The 12,517-nt window shown below is 43.6% G+C and overlaps 1 protein-coding gene across 21 annotated transcripts in view; it reads left to right on the forward strand.

The window, feature by feature from the left end:
- The window catches only part of ncor2 (nuclear receptor corepressor 2), a 151,907-nt gene that overhangs the window by 116,374 nt on the left and 23,016 nt on the right, over positions 1-12,517 (forward strand). For 7 of the 21 annotated variants that reach the window (XM_083784860.1, XM_083784863.1, XM_083784871.1 and 4 more), the window contains exons 23-29: positions 2,257-2,304; positions 2,830-2,997; positions 3,409-3,533; positions 5,218-5,368; positions 5,727-5,834; positions 7,162-7,265; positions 10,855-11,011. In XM_083784860.1, coding sequence (XP_083640986.1) covers positions 2,257-2,304; positions 2,830-2,997; positions 3,409-3,533; positions 5,218-5,368; positions 5,727-5,834; positions 7,162-7,265; positions 10,855-11,011 — 861 coding nt within the window. The remainder of the gene's footprint in view (positions 1-2,256; positions 2,305-2,829; positions 2,998-3,408; positions 3,534-5,217; positions 5,369-5,726; positions 5,835-7,161; positions 7,266-10,854; positions 11,012-12,517) is intronic. The other 14 variants (XM_083784877.1, XM_083784862.1, XM_083784864.1 and 11 more) reach the window with 8 other exon arrangements.

Consider the following 12,517-nt stretch of genomic DNA (forward strand, 5'->3'; position numbering starts at 1 on the left):
ATGCAGTATTAGCAGAGTTTGATCCAGTTTTACTTAGTTGGGTCCTTGCCACTTGCTTTAACCTTGAGCCTGTGTACTCTAGTGTAGAGGGGATTAAAGAATTTTCTGGGACACTCTTAACAGAGAGAACTGATGAATGATCCGGTATTGCTATTGACCCAGAAGTGAATATATAGTCCAGGGCAGTCCACTTTCAGCAGGCTCCTCAAGCTGTGAATAAACAGACCGTGCATCATACAGTAGGAGTTGTGGCCACAGTCCCAGCTGGACAATCATTTATGACCAGCTTTTTACAGTGACTACAAGCACTTGCCATTTGTTACCAGATCAATAGTCTTTTAGTCCTTGGCTACAGGTATAAGGATATTTTTTCTAAATGGATATCTTTTTCTTACCTCAGTTTTAAAGAAGGAAAATCCTGTCCACACAACCTTTTTTTTTTAAAGCTCCGTACATAAGTAGACACAAATTAATATAACACGGAAGCATATTCCATATCAGCAACAGTTCAGAAACCCGCTTCTGTGATATATTCGGCAGAAGCTGCCAATTTAAAGGGTTTCTTCAAAGCCGTTTTTATTATTTTACCACTCTTAAGACATTTGTGATTAGATTTGATAAATAGCTTAACAATTTAGCATTTTAGTTTTTTCATTGCATATGAAAGCCAGAGAGAACATTTTGATATTGCTTAATTAGATTGACTCACCAGTTTAGAAAATAAAGCATAAGAATAATATTTTTTTTCCTTGGCATGGCATGACATGAAACATGATGAAAAAGAGTAATGGTTCCTTTCAAAAAGAATCGATAATGTATCGAACATGGATATTACCACATTGTCTACAAGTAAGTTAGCATGTTGCTATTTGTTGTTTGCTAATGGGTCCTGAGGTATTAAGATATATTTGTATATATTTATTTCATATTTACATGTAAAGCTAAGCTCTGACAATTATGTCAACGATAGTCTAGTATTTCTGGATTTCTTACTTTGCCATTAGTCTCTCGAGCCAGACTGTTGCCTTCCGACCGTCATACAGTCTGGAGCCCGAAAATGATCCGGACGTAAAGTGGATGTCCCGCGGCTCCGCCTCCTCCACACTTCCGTTTAATCTTTGCAGTCGTGTAAATGTGTTAAACTGCAAATCAAATTAGTCGAGCCATATACTGTATAGCTTGCTGCAAAACAGACATGGTAATTCAAAAAAAGATGTTTTAAAGTTATTTTAAAATATATTGTTGTGAACGGAAATGACAGATGACTGCTTCCTTTCTCGTCTTTTGGGAGTTGTAGTTCCAGACTCTATATAGCATTCGGAGATTGTCGAAAACTGTTGAAAAATTACTTTACTTTTCTACTCTGCTGCAAACACGGTCTGTCTGGGAAGGCTCCGCCTTTACATCTTTGATACAACATTTGGAAATGTGTGTAAAATAGACAGTTTAGCCTGGCCCCCTCATTTCTGGATGGCAATGCTATGTAACTGTGTTCCGGAACCACCCAGAACTAACTACATGAAGGGGAAGATCACAGATGTGGCTAATCCAAAACTGTCGTAACCGTGGACTCTGTGGACTACGTAATATTGGTTGTAGCAGACGCTTTTGCTTGCCGGAAAAGTAGTGCACAGTTGATGCAAACAATGCTAAGTTGTAAACTTAGGTTCAATAAATAACATAAACACCCCGGTATATCCTTTTTTTGAAAAAGAGAGACGATCCGGGCACTCAAAGTTAAAAAGAGGAAATTGAATTAAAAGGCAATGTTTCGACCATAACCGGTTCTTCACCAGTACAAGAAAGGTTATATCCTTTATTATTGTTGTTTCCAGGCATATGCTCGTTACAAAAAGCAACATTGGGCGTGTGTGAATTGAGTCGTGACGTCATCACTTTTCCAAAAGATTTATTTTCCGTGGCTACATGGCTGGCTCCACAGAAATGGATTAAAGATAGACTTCGTTAAAAAATAAGAAAAACGCTGTTTGCGCGTGGATACTAATGTGGCCAGGGCCTTAGGTGGAAACAAACCGTTCATTTGATGCATCCTTACTTATCAACAGTGGCTTCCAAAATGTTGTGTACAGTACCAGCCACAGCCTAAATCTACCAGCCTTCGGATGGTGGGTGGCCCTAAGTTCACACTGTGCGTTAGAGATATAGCGGAGCATGTGGGTGAGTGTGTGTGTGTGTGTGTGAGAGAGAAATCCTGTGAATTATGTGACAAGCTGTGGTGTGTCTGTGTCCCTGCAGAGCTGGAAGGCAACGAGAAGTGGTTACAAACTCTACTTCATGGAATACGTAGGTTCACCCCCCCTCGTCTCCCCCCTTCCTTCTCTTCCTACCTGCTCCCTCCCACACCTATCCCCCCACCCACATCCCCTTTCACTACACTGCAGCTCAAACACATCCTGAGCTGGGGTTTTGTTTTTACGGCGTGTTTTTACTGATTCACTAAACAGAGGGCTGGTGTGCGTGTGTTTTCTTAACATCATTGGTGATGTGATGCGGGCTGTGGTGTAGTGTGGCTGACGGTGGTGCAGATGCTGCCTGGCTGCGCACCTTGCCCATGATGATGATGATGGTGATGATGATGATGATGACAGTTGCTAGCAGTAGCTAAGGGGTTGCCTTCTGCTTCAGTTGCATGCCTAGCTGAGAGCTGTCGCTTCGTCTCTGACTGTGTGTGTGTGTGTGTGTGTGTGTGTGTGTGTGTGTGTGTGTGTGTGTGTGTCTCTCTGTGTGTGTACATGTGTATGTGTGTGTTTGTGTGTGTGTGTGTGTGTGTGTGTGTGTGTGCGCGCACATGTGCTTGCATTGTACCAGACAAGTCCCGGGCCTTCTCCCCCCATGGCGAGGGCAAGAAGCAGGCGTTGGGCCCAGACGACCCGAGGGCATCTAACCTGAGTCGCCCGGTACTCTCCCCCTATCCGATGTCTCCCCGAGACGTGGCCAAGATCAGCCACGACCAGCACCTTCTGCACTACAACTCCTGTGAGTTCCACCTAGCCTCCACGGATCCTCTCTGCGCTGGAGTTACACTCCTTTCACGTTTCAAAGTGAAATTGAAACTTGACAGGTTAAATAAGTCAAATCGAAAGGGATGAAATAAAAACATGAGCGTACTGGAACACTATAACATTGGAGCTGATATGTGATCGTTGTGGGGTTCTCTTTACTGACTCGACAAAATTGGTACGCTGACATTTATATTGTGATTGATTACTAAAGAGAGATTGGAGAGATTGGGGGAACCGCATTACTGGGTAGACAAAAATAGAAACGCTATAGATTAATCTGAATAATCACTGTATATATATATATGTATATTGCACTACAATGTATAAAATAGAATGTATGTACGTATACAACATGTACCTGGTCTAAACTCTGCTATACGTTTAGCAGCGTTCCAGCAGGCGCCTGGGATGCAGCAGGACGGTGGCAGGTTGGCAGCGGTAAGACCCAGCCACATACCAGACCCACCGCCTCTTATCTCCTCCACCAAGCCAGGGGGCTCCATCACACAGGTACCCCACCAACATCTAAACCAGTGGTTCTCAAGGTGGGGACCCCCAGGGGTATAGGTAGAGTGTCCTAAACCAGTGGTTCTCAAGGTGGGGACCCCCAGGGGTATAGGTAGGGTGTCCTCAGCAATATGAGGAACAGTCCTCCACTTTTTAACCCTAGTTTATTATCGTTAGTTAGGCTATTCAAAAGTATCCCATGTACAAGCTCACAACACAAATGTATAGTTTGTGGCTTAATACACATGAATGTGGGGGTCCTTGATGTATTCAGAAAAAATGCACAAGTGTACAAAGACCCGCACACCGTCTGCACTTGCAATACGAACACTTTATTTAGGCAACGTTTCGATCAAAGACCTTCTTCAGGCATCTGGGGTCCTTGATGTAAAAATGTTTGAGAACCACTGATCTAAACAATGTTCCTACATGGGTATATATACCGCTGAGCTGATTCACAATCTCTGTACTGGTAAAAGTGCATTGTACAATCTGCACCCCAGGGTTTCTGTGCTTATGTAAAACCTGGCAAAGCAATGGAACGTGATAAGAAATGTGTTTTCCAGGCCTGCATAGATTCTGAAAGTTCATATGGCAAAAGTATTTGGAAATGTACTGGAAATGTAATCTGCAACCATTCAAGTGAACTTTGTCTGCTGATTGATCCAGTTGCCTTTTTGATGGAATAATTGCATTATTAATCAAATTTGATTACATAAGTCAGGAATGATACATGCGGCTTGCCAAAACCAAATTGGACACATTACAAGTTAACTTATCAAACAGAATGTAACTTTTTTCCACATTGGTCCCAGTGTGTACTACAGTAAGTTAAGCAACAGCCATTCGAAGATAGATCGATGGATAGTTGTTTTTTGTCATTGACCTCAGAAAGGAAACACTTTTCCAAAGCTGGTGCAAAAAAAAAAAAAAAAAAAAACAATGAACAAAAGACATGATGCAGTGAATGATTTCGTTAACAAAAACTAATTGACATCACAGGAAAACATGAATCTAAGCAGGGCTCAAGAGGGGTGGAGGAGGGTTACGGAGGGTGTGTTTGGCGGATGGGACAAAGCCAGCCCGCCTGCACTCGGGTGTCTTGTATCGGGAGCCAGAGGGGTCCAGAGTAAAGAGACACTACTACAGTCGCTGTTCTCACAAATTAAGACCAAGGATTTTTACTGTGTATGAAGAAATATAGGATATCATGCAATCTGATACTGAAAGTGTACAAACCTCCAGATGACGGCCAAATTTCCTGTTGGCCACAATAGACTCTTTTCACGGACGTGTCATAACAGGATGAACAGCCGCAGCTAATAAAACTAATAAAAAGGTATGTTGATTTCGCTGTACCATTTAGCAAGCATTTGACAATATTATTGACTTGTCAATGCTTGCTTTTCGGCACACCTAAATCAAACTGAATCATTATCATGACTTTATTGGCTGCAGCTGTCTTTACCCTGCTATGACACATCTATGAAAATGGTCTAATGGGAGTTCCTGTGTTTATCATACTATAGACCTAGAGTCTATGGCACTGGTTGTCAATGTGGGGACCCCAGGGCTCATTGAGGGTGTTTCAGCAGGTCCCCAGCTAAATGATTGATAGTTAACTCTGATAGTGTACAAATGGAACAAAAATGGACCAACAGCACTGCCCTCTTGTTTACCCATGCAGGGCACCCCAGTGCAGTTGCATAGCCCCGCTCATGGCCTGGACCATGGGAAGATGCCCCAAGCACAGATGGGTTTGACGTGGATGGATCAGAGGAAAGTGGGTGAGTCCAAGTGTCTGGATTGGCTGAAGCACTCCCAGCCTTGGTTTGCTGGTGAGTGGCCCTCTACTTCTAGCATTGTCTTCACTCGGCTGCAGACTTCATCTAATATCAAATTTTGTTTTGTTACCCACTGAAACTTCCATGTTGCAATAGGAAGCAAATACTTACTACTTAAAAAGCTGCACATTAATTTCTTTCTTTATTATTATTTTTTTGTCTGACCAAAGCATTCTGAGCATTAATAAATATGCCCCTGGATCTGCCACTCATATGTTTCTCTCACTCTCTTCCTTCCTTCCTTCCTTCCTTCCTTCCTTCCTTCCTCCCTTCCTTCCTTCCTCCCTTCCTCCCTTCCTTCCTTCCTTGCTCCCTTCCTTGCTTCCCTACACTGTGTTTCACTGTCCACTAGGTCCGTTTCCTGTGGTCAAGCAGGAACAGTTGTCTCCGCGCTGCTCGTCCTCCCAGGCAGAGAACTTGTCCACCCAGGGGACGCCCCACGACAGCGTCTCAGGACGAGGTGCATCCCACAAACACACCTTTATCCACTTAAGCCCTCCATACTTAACCCATTAAGACCTGAGGCCGATTCTACAAAATAATGGCTTCTAGTTGTCTTCGGTTTTCTGAAGAAATCTCCTAAAGCGAGTTTAAGTCTAATTTATAATTAACCTATGTTGCTGTATATCAGTGGTGCTTAAACCTTTTCATGTGAAGGACACCCAAAATTATGTATTTTTATCCACTGACGCCCATCTCAAAATATTAACCCTAGAAGTAAGGTTTGAGTTAAAAATGTTCGCCCTAAAAAGACAGAACACAGAACCTTATTTTCTTCCCTTTTTGTGCAGAAAACACAGCTGATCTATAAACCTACACCGCGTTGCATCAGCGATGCGTTGTGGGCTTACATATTGGCTGAGGCGGAGCTATAGCTGCATTTAGTTGTCGAGGAGTCTAGAGAGAGCGTTGTGCCTGACGGGCGAGAGACTCTGAGAGAGAGGAGAGAGAAAGTGTGTCAAGTGGCACAGTGACACAGGCTTGCGCTTGCATGCACAACACAGACACACACACACACACACACACACACACACACACACACACACACACACACACACACACACACACACACACACACACACACAGACAGTGGTAGTATAGATTACCTCTAACTCCTTTAATGTAGCAAGCAGCTTCTACAACACGGTGTGATCATGTGTGGCCTAATTCATCCACAAACACACCGCTGAATTACTTATGTGCATACAGAGTTGACGTCTTCCCCTATTTCCAGCTGGGGCTTGTTATTGCTTGCTCGTTAAGCAAGCCTCATCCAAAAGTTTAACAAAGTACGCTGAGCAACAGAAAGTAGTGTAACATTTTAAGTCCCTATACAGAGTTTAACAAATCAAAACAACAGACAGTCATGTACTGCTATGGGTCTAAATGGGAAAACCTTAATTTAACAGTTTCTATAATAAGAAAATACATTTGCATTCAGATAAGATTTTTGTTAAAAAAAGATTGGCATTGTTTTATTAACTGATCTTAATATTGACCCATAGCAATGGTACAAAAAATCTTATATTATATAGGCTGTAGTATTTTATTTGACCTCGATCGATAAGAAGAACGAGAATCTGTACCGGACTCACGACTAACGATACCCATCCCTAGTCATACGACAAAATATAAAATAGGACATTCATTTATTATGAATACAAAAATAACTAAATATGGAGATGTAAAGTATCTGCTCGACAGCGACAATATACTACAATATGATTTGGATAAAAGCATAATGGATATATATCCCTTGCTTATAGTTTTTCTTGGTTTAATCGCAGGGTCCATACCAGCCGTACAGGGTGGTAGTATCACCAAGGGGATCCCAGGGACCAGGGTGCACCAGGAACCTCCCATGTCCTACCGAGGGGGGTCCATCACTCAGGTAACTTTAGTTCAGAAACAGACTGTGTGTTTCTTTTCCCCCCAAGTCCTCATCATTTCTCATTTCATTTTAAGTGTCACAGGTTAACAGTCAGTGATAGAAAGAAATAAACAAACAAACTCACAAGACAAACACAAACCCTCACACCCAACCCCCTTCCTCCAAAAGAGTGCAATTGAAAGTAAATAAGAAGGTACAATGAAGAAGGCAAAAAGTTAAAAAGAAATAAATCATAATAATATATATATTTTAGCATTATGTGCTACGCTTGTTGCTCCAATCTAACATATACACATATCCAACAGAGGCTGCCATATTTTCAGGAACATGTGTAGCACATTTCCCAAGTTTCTAAGCCACTGCTGAAACAGAGGACTGTCCTGCTCATTTCTAACAGGAGATGACCCTTTTTCAACCTTTGTTAGGGGGCCACTGTCCACACCTGAGATGTACCCTCAGGTTTTAGAAGCCTTACAGGGAGGGCTTTGACCCCTCGGATGAATTATGGGTGACAGCAGGCGAGCACTGAGTGGTCACGTGGTTAGCGCCGTAGAGGGCCAGCGAGGCATGGCCAAGTGCCTCGCTGGCTCACAGGATCTCTCTGCCCGTCGTGACATAACCACCACAGCCCTGGTCGCCGTAGCAACAGAGGGTACACACTGTACCACGTCTGTTCCCTCCTTTATTTATCTGTTTACTCTGGACGCTGCCTTAAGCCCCGGTCACTGATATGCCTTCTGTAACACCACAGCCAACTGGCCTGCATGGGGGTGGGTATTATCTGCTCAGATAAATAAGAAGGAAAAGGTGAAAGAGGTCATGTGGGATCAGAGCTGTAGTGGAGGTTGCCACAGTGTTTGCCTTGCTGACTGCACGGTAGATTAATTGTCATGCTCTGTGCGTGCGTGCACATGTGAGCGCACATGTGCATTTGTACACACTCGGATATGGTGGTGGTGGTGTTGCGTCATGTGTGCAGCCAGGTTACATTTCCTGGAGGGTAAAAAGAGGGCTTGCCTTGGTCAGGGCTACTTGATCTTGTAATGAGAGCCACGTCCACAGACACCCACCGACTACCCACCTCCCCCAGCCTCTGCTATAGCCTGGCCCCTGACCTTCACAGTGCCCCTAACTCTGGAACCAGATCTGTAATCAACAGACGGGGAAATGTGATCTTGGGCACCGCATGCCTGCCTGCCTGCCTGGCCCACTCCCTCCTCGACCAGCTCTACCCAACACTGCCCCTCCTGCTCCTCCTCCTCTGCTCTCTCTCTCTTTTGTTATCTTTCACTTTGTCTCTCATGAAGCCACCAAGGACATGTCCAACCTGCACTGTCTCCGCTGTGTCTCTTTGTCTCTCATGAAGCCACCAAGGACATGTCCAACCTGCACTGTCTCCGCTGTGTCTCTTTGTCTCTCATGAAGCCACCAAGGACATGTCCAACCTGCACTGTCTCCGCTGTGTCTCTTTGTCTCTCATGAAGCCACCAAGGACATGTCCAGCATGCACTCTCTCCGCTGTGATCACAGCACTAAATAAATAAATCTTATGATATTTAATCGACTAAAACTAGACACTTTTTTGATTACTAAAATATAACTGAAACTAAATGAAGTTTTGTTCAAAAGACTATGACTAAACTAAATCCAAATTTGCTGTCAAAATCAACACTGGACCACAGCCACCCCGACAGGCTTTCATGAACCGCCACTGACTCACGCAGTGTGCACAAGGCGTTGTGACTCAGAAGTCTCTGACAAAACCCACTGCCCAATGTCACCCTGCTGTCAGCGGACTGCCGCAAGCACTCTGCTTATGATTCAGAGTGATGTTTATGTGCTTTCAGGACACCTTTATTTGTGAGGGTGTTAAAAGCAGCAGCAGAGGCGAACGAGAGAAAACAAAAACAGTCGAAAAAACGGTCATCCGATCTCCATAGAGTCCCATAATGGTCGCGATCTTCAGCAGAGTATATCTCCGAACTAATCCTCTGATTTGGTGAGATCAGAAGTATGCTCTTAGGATGCCAATAAAAGGCTGGCGCATCGCTCCAGTTAGCATATTATCGTCTCGCATGCTAGTTGGCGACCCGATTGAGCGACGGAAAGGATGCACTCTTACTTCCGGTTTCAAAATGGCAGACGAAGGACCCGCGAAATTACGTCATTTTGTAGTTTTTGCCTGGCAATCTACGTTAAGGTTCCCGAAAACATTCCGGCAGGAAATGTAGTGTTTTATATTATACCGTGATTTTATTATAACTAGAGCGGTGCCCGTTGGGCATTGGCCTACTTGGAAAGATGCGGGCACTGGCCTACTTGGAACGATGCAAGTTGGAAATGAGTGACCCACCCGGTTAGTCCCTTTTATTCCCATATATGGAGTTATCTTTTAGGCATGCCCAAATGTGGAGTCTATGCAGATGTCAGAACATCACTGTGAACAGGCCAGCTCCGTATATTGAGAATAGATCTAGGGGTGATCAGGTTGATCAATTGTCCGGATCCCGGGCAGAGGCTTTTGTGCTGGTTCTGGACAACCGGCTATCCGACGGACTCGACACCGGGCACTGCACTCCCTGTTATGTCTCAAGTTATTTCAGACGTACGTTCGTATGTACGTACATACGTACACACAGAGACGTGGTGCATTTATAGATAGATTTTCCACATATAATAATCAGGAATATTGTGAAATCAGCTATACCAGGGGACTCAACCTGCTGGTGCAGTCAAGTGGAATTTGTTTTAAATTAAAATATTCAAACAATCCCCCGACCGAACCCACACAACCTTTTCTGCTGCTGCTGCGCTGGTAAAATTAATGTTGTGTGAACATAGAATTCAATAGAGGCACCACGTAACCATCCACCCACTGTGTGTAAACACTTACCGTGAGGGCCCCACTTACATCGTCTCCTTCCGCTGCGCCAGTACTGTACGAGACTGTTTTAAAGTGTTAGTATTGCCTTCTCTATAAGCACCGTCATGACTCATGATGAAGCTCAATTAGGAATATTTCATCATGACCATCACCAAGGAGATTGTGGAGCTATCATTGTGTAGCAAAAATGTCAGCCTGAAAATGTACAATGAGAATGTGTATTGTGTACAGTAATCAAAGTGAAAAACAAATAAAATAGTACACCCATTTCTGTTCAGTCCTAAACCTGAAATCAATAAGAATGTTACCCCTCATGTTTTGTTTGTTGTGGCTGAATATTATGACAGTATTTGTGCCTTTTAGCAGTGGGAGCGTGCACGTATGCACAGACCAAAAGTAATCTGGCCTGCACAAAGTCTAACCCTGCCCGTGACATAAAATGTATTTGACATTGTGTGACACCCCTGAGCTATACTGAAACCTTTAATTTAATAACATTTTTGCATTCCTACTGGTGAATGTAATAGTGTAATGATAAAGTATATTTATACTATTTTTTTCAATGAGTAAAAAAAGGTGTTGCGTGCATTTCCTTAGAAAAAGAGAAGAGAACCCGCACACTCATCTGCTCCAAAGAGCCAAGGCTCTTCATCTGGTCAAACTCTGTGCATTTCCTTGACCTTGTCTCCTCTCCACCCATCACAGGGCACACCGGCAGTAGCAGACATGCTGTACAAGGGGACCATAGCCCGTTTGGTCTCCGAGGACAGTCCCAGCCGAGCCGAGAGGGAGCGAGACGAGGCCATGTCAAAGGGCCATGTGGTCTATGAGGGCATCAGCGGACACATTCTCACATACGACCGTAAGTATGGACACTAGGGCTGTAATGATATTGATTCCACAGGTAATGATTGTAAAACTGGGGGCTAAATGTGTCCTGCAAACACTCGCAGACATGACAGATCAGAATCACACACACACACACACACACACGATAGAGTTTTGGTATGGAATATACCATAATATAATAATTAGGCATGCATCGCTTTGCCTAAAACACTGAATTATAAGGACGGCAATTGGAAAAAGCCTACGCCGGCTCCCATGCATTTGTTGATTTTTTCAAATTATATTGTCGTTGTAGTCTGTACTCGTGTCCTCGTGGGAATGTTTACAACTGAACATGGACAGGTAGCCTACAACACCAAAATTGAGTTTCAGAATATTGTTTGAGTGAAAAATCTGAACCCATAATCCGTTGACACGCACATGCATGCACGCACCCACGCACGCACGCACGCACGCACGCACGCACGCACGCACGCACGCACGCTTACAGATGTGAATTGGGAAACCCATAAATTTGAGCGTTTGTGGTCTATTTGTTTAACCGAAGGAGAGAGAAGACACTCAAAATGTCACCTTAGGGGTAATCCAATAAATTAACTGGTAGCATGATCCAGTGTACGTACTCTGCTTTTCTATTTTTGGTTTGTTTTTAACCACACTCTTTATCTTCATAAAGAATGAGGTGCAATTGTGTAGCCTACATTTAGTTACAATTTGTTTTGTTATTTGTGTCCTGCTAATGTTCGGTTTCAAATGGTTTATTCATGGAAAGGGTGTCGCTACCAAAACAGTTAGTTAAGTTTGTTATTCTCTCGTCACAACCTTCTTGTAGCCTATGACTATAAGTTAATGCTGATCATAAAAGTAATGCTTGCTATGCAATCTTCATAAGAATCTAAATTGGTTGAAAAAGAATGAAGGCAACGTGCATGTGCTACTGGTTCAGCCCACATGACATAGAATTTGCCTAATAAGGCATGTGATCCAAAATTAGTTTGACACCCCTGAATCAGTTCTGATTTATTCTGCCAAAATACACACAGCATTGTGTGGTTTGTCTGTCCAACTTACTTCATCAGTGCAACCCCTTTCTTTCCCTCAGTGTCAACTTTGATCCCTTTAGTTGTTGTAGGGGTATTTTATTCTACATTTGCACGTCATACAGTACTGAAATTCATGCCCGGCATTTACCCATCTTATGGCAACTATTTTAAATACTGCCCTGTGTCTTGCACACGGACACTTTGGCACATGGACTGGGCAAGCCGAAGGTTGAATTGGTGACCTTCAGAGTACTCTACCCACTCAGCCTTGTAAGCGGTGGCTACCATCCAGGCATCACTCGGGGAAAGAACGTACCTTGGGCCAGTCCCAAGCAGCATGAATGATGGCTGTCACAATGTTTTCCCTGTTGATTGGGGCTGAGGCGTTAGGGCAAATACTACATGGGCTCTAATGCCTGAGAGTGATTTGCCAGTTATTTCCCGTCCGGCCGGACCATTTGCTGCATGTCAGTTCT

The sequence above is a fragment of the Protomyctophum parallelum genome (genome assembly GCF_964188405.1).
Source record: "Protomyctophum parallelum genome assembly, chromosome: 15".
NCBI lineage: Eukaryota > Metazoa > Chordata > Actinopteri > Myctophiformes > Myctophidae > Protomyctophum > Protomyctophum parallelum.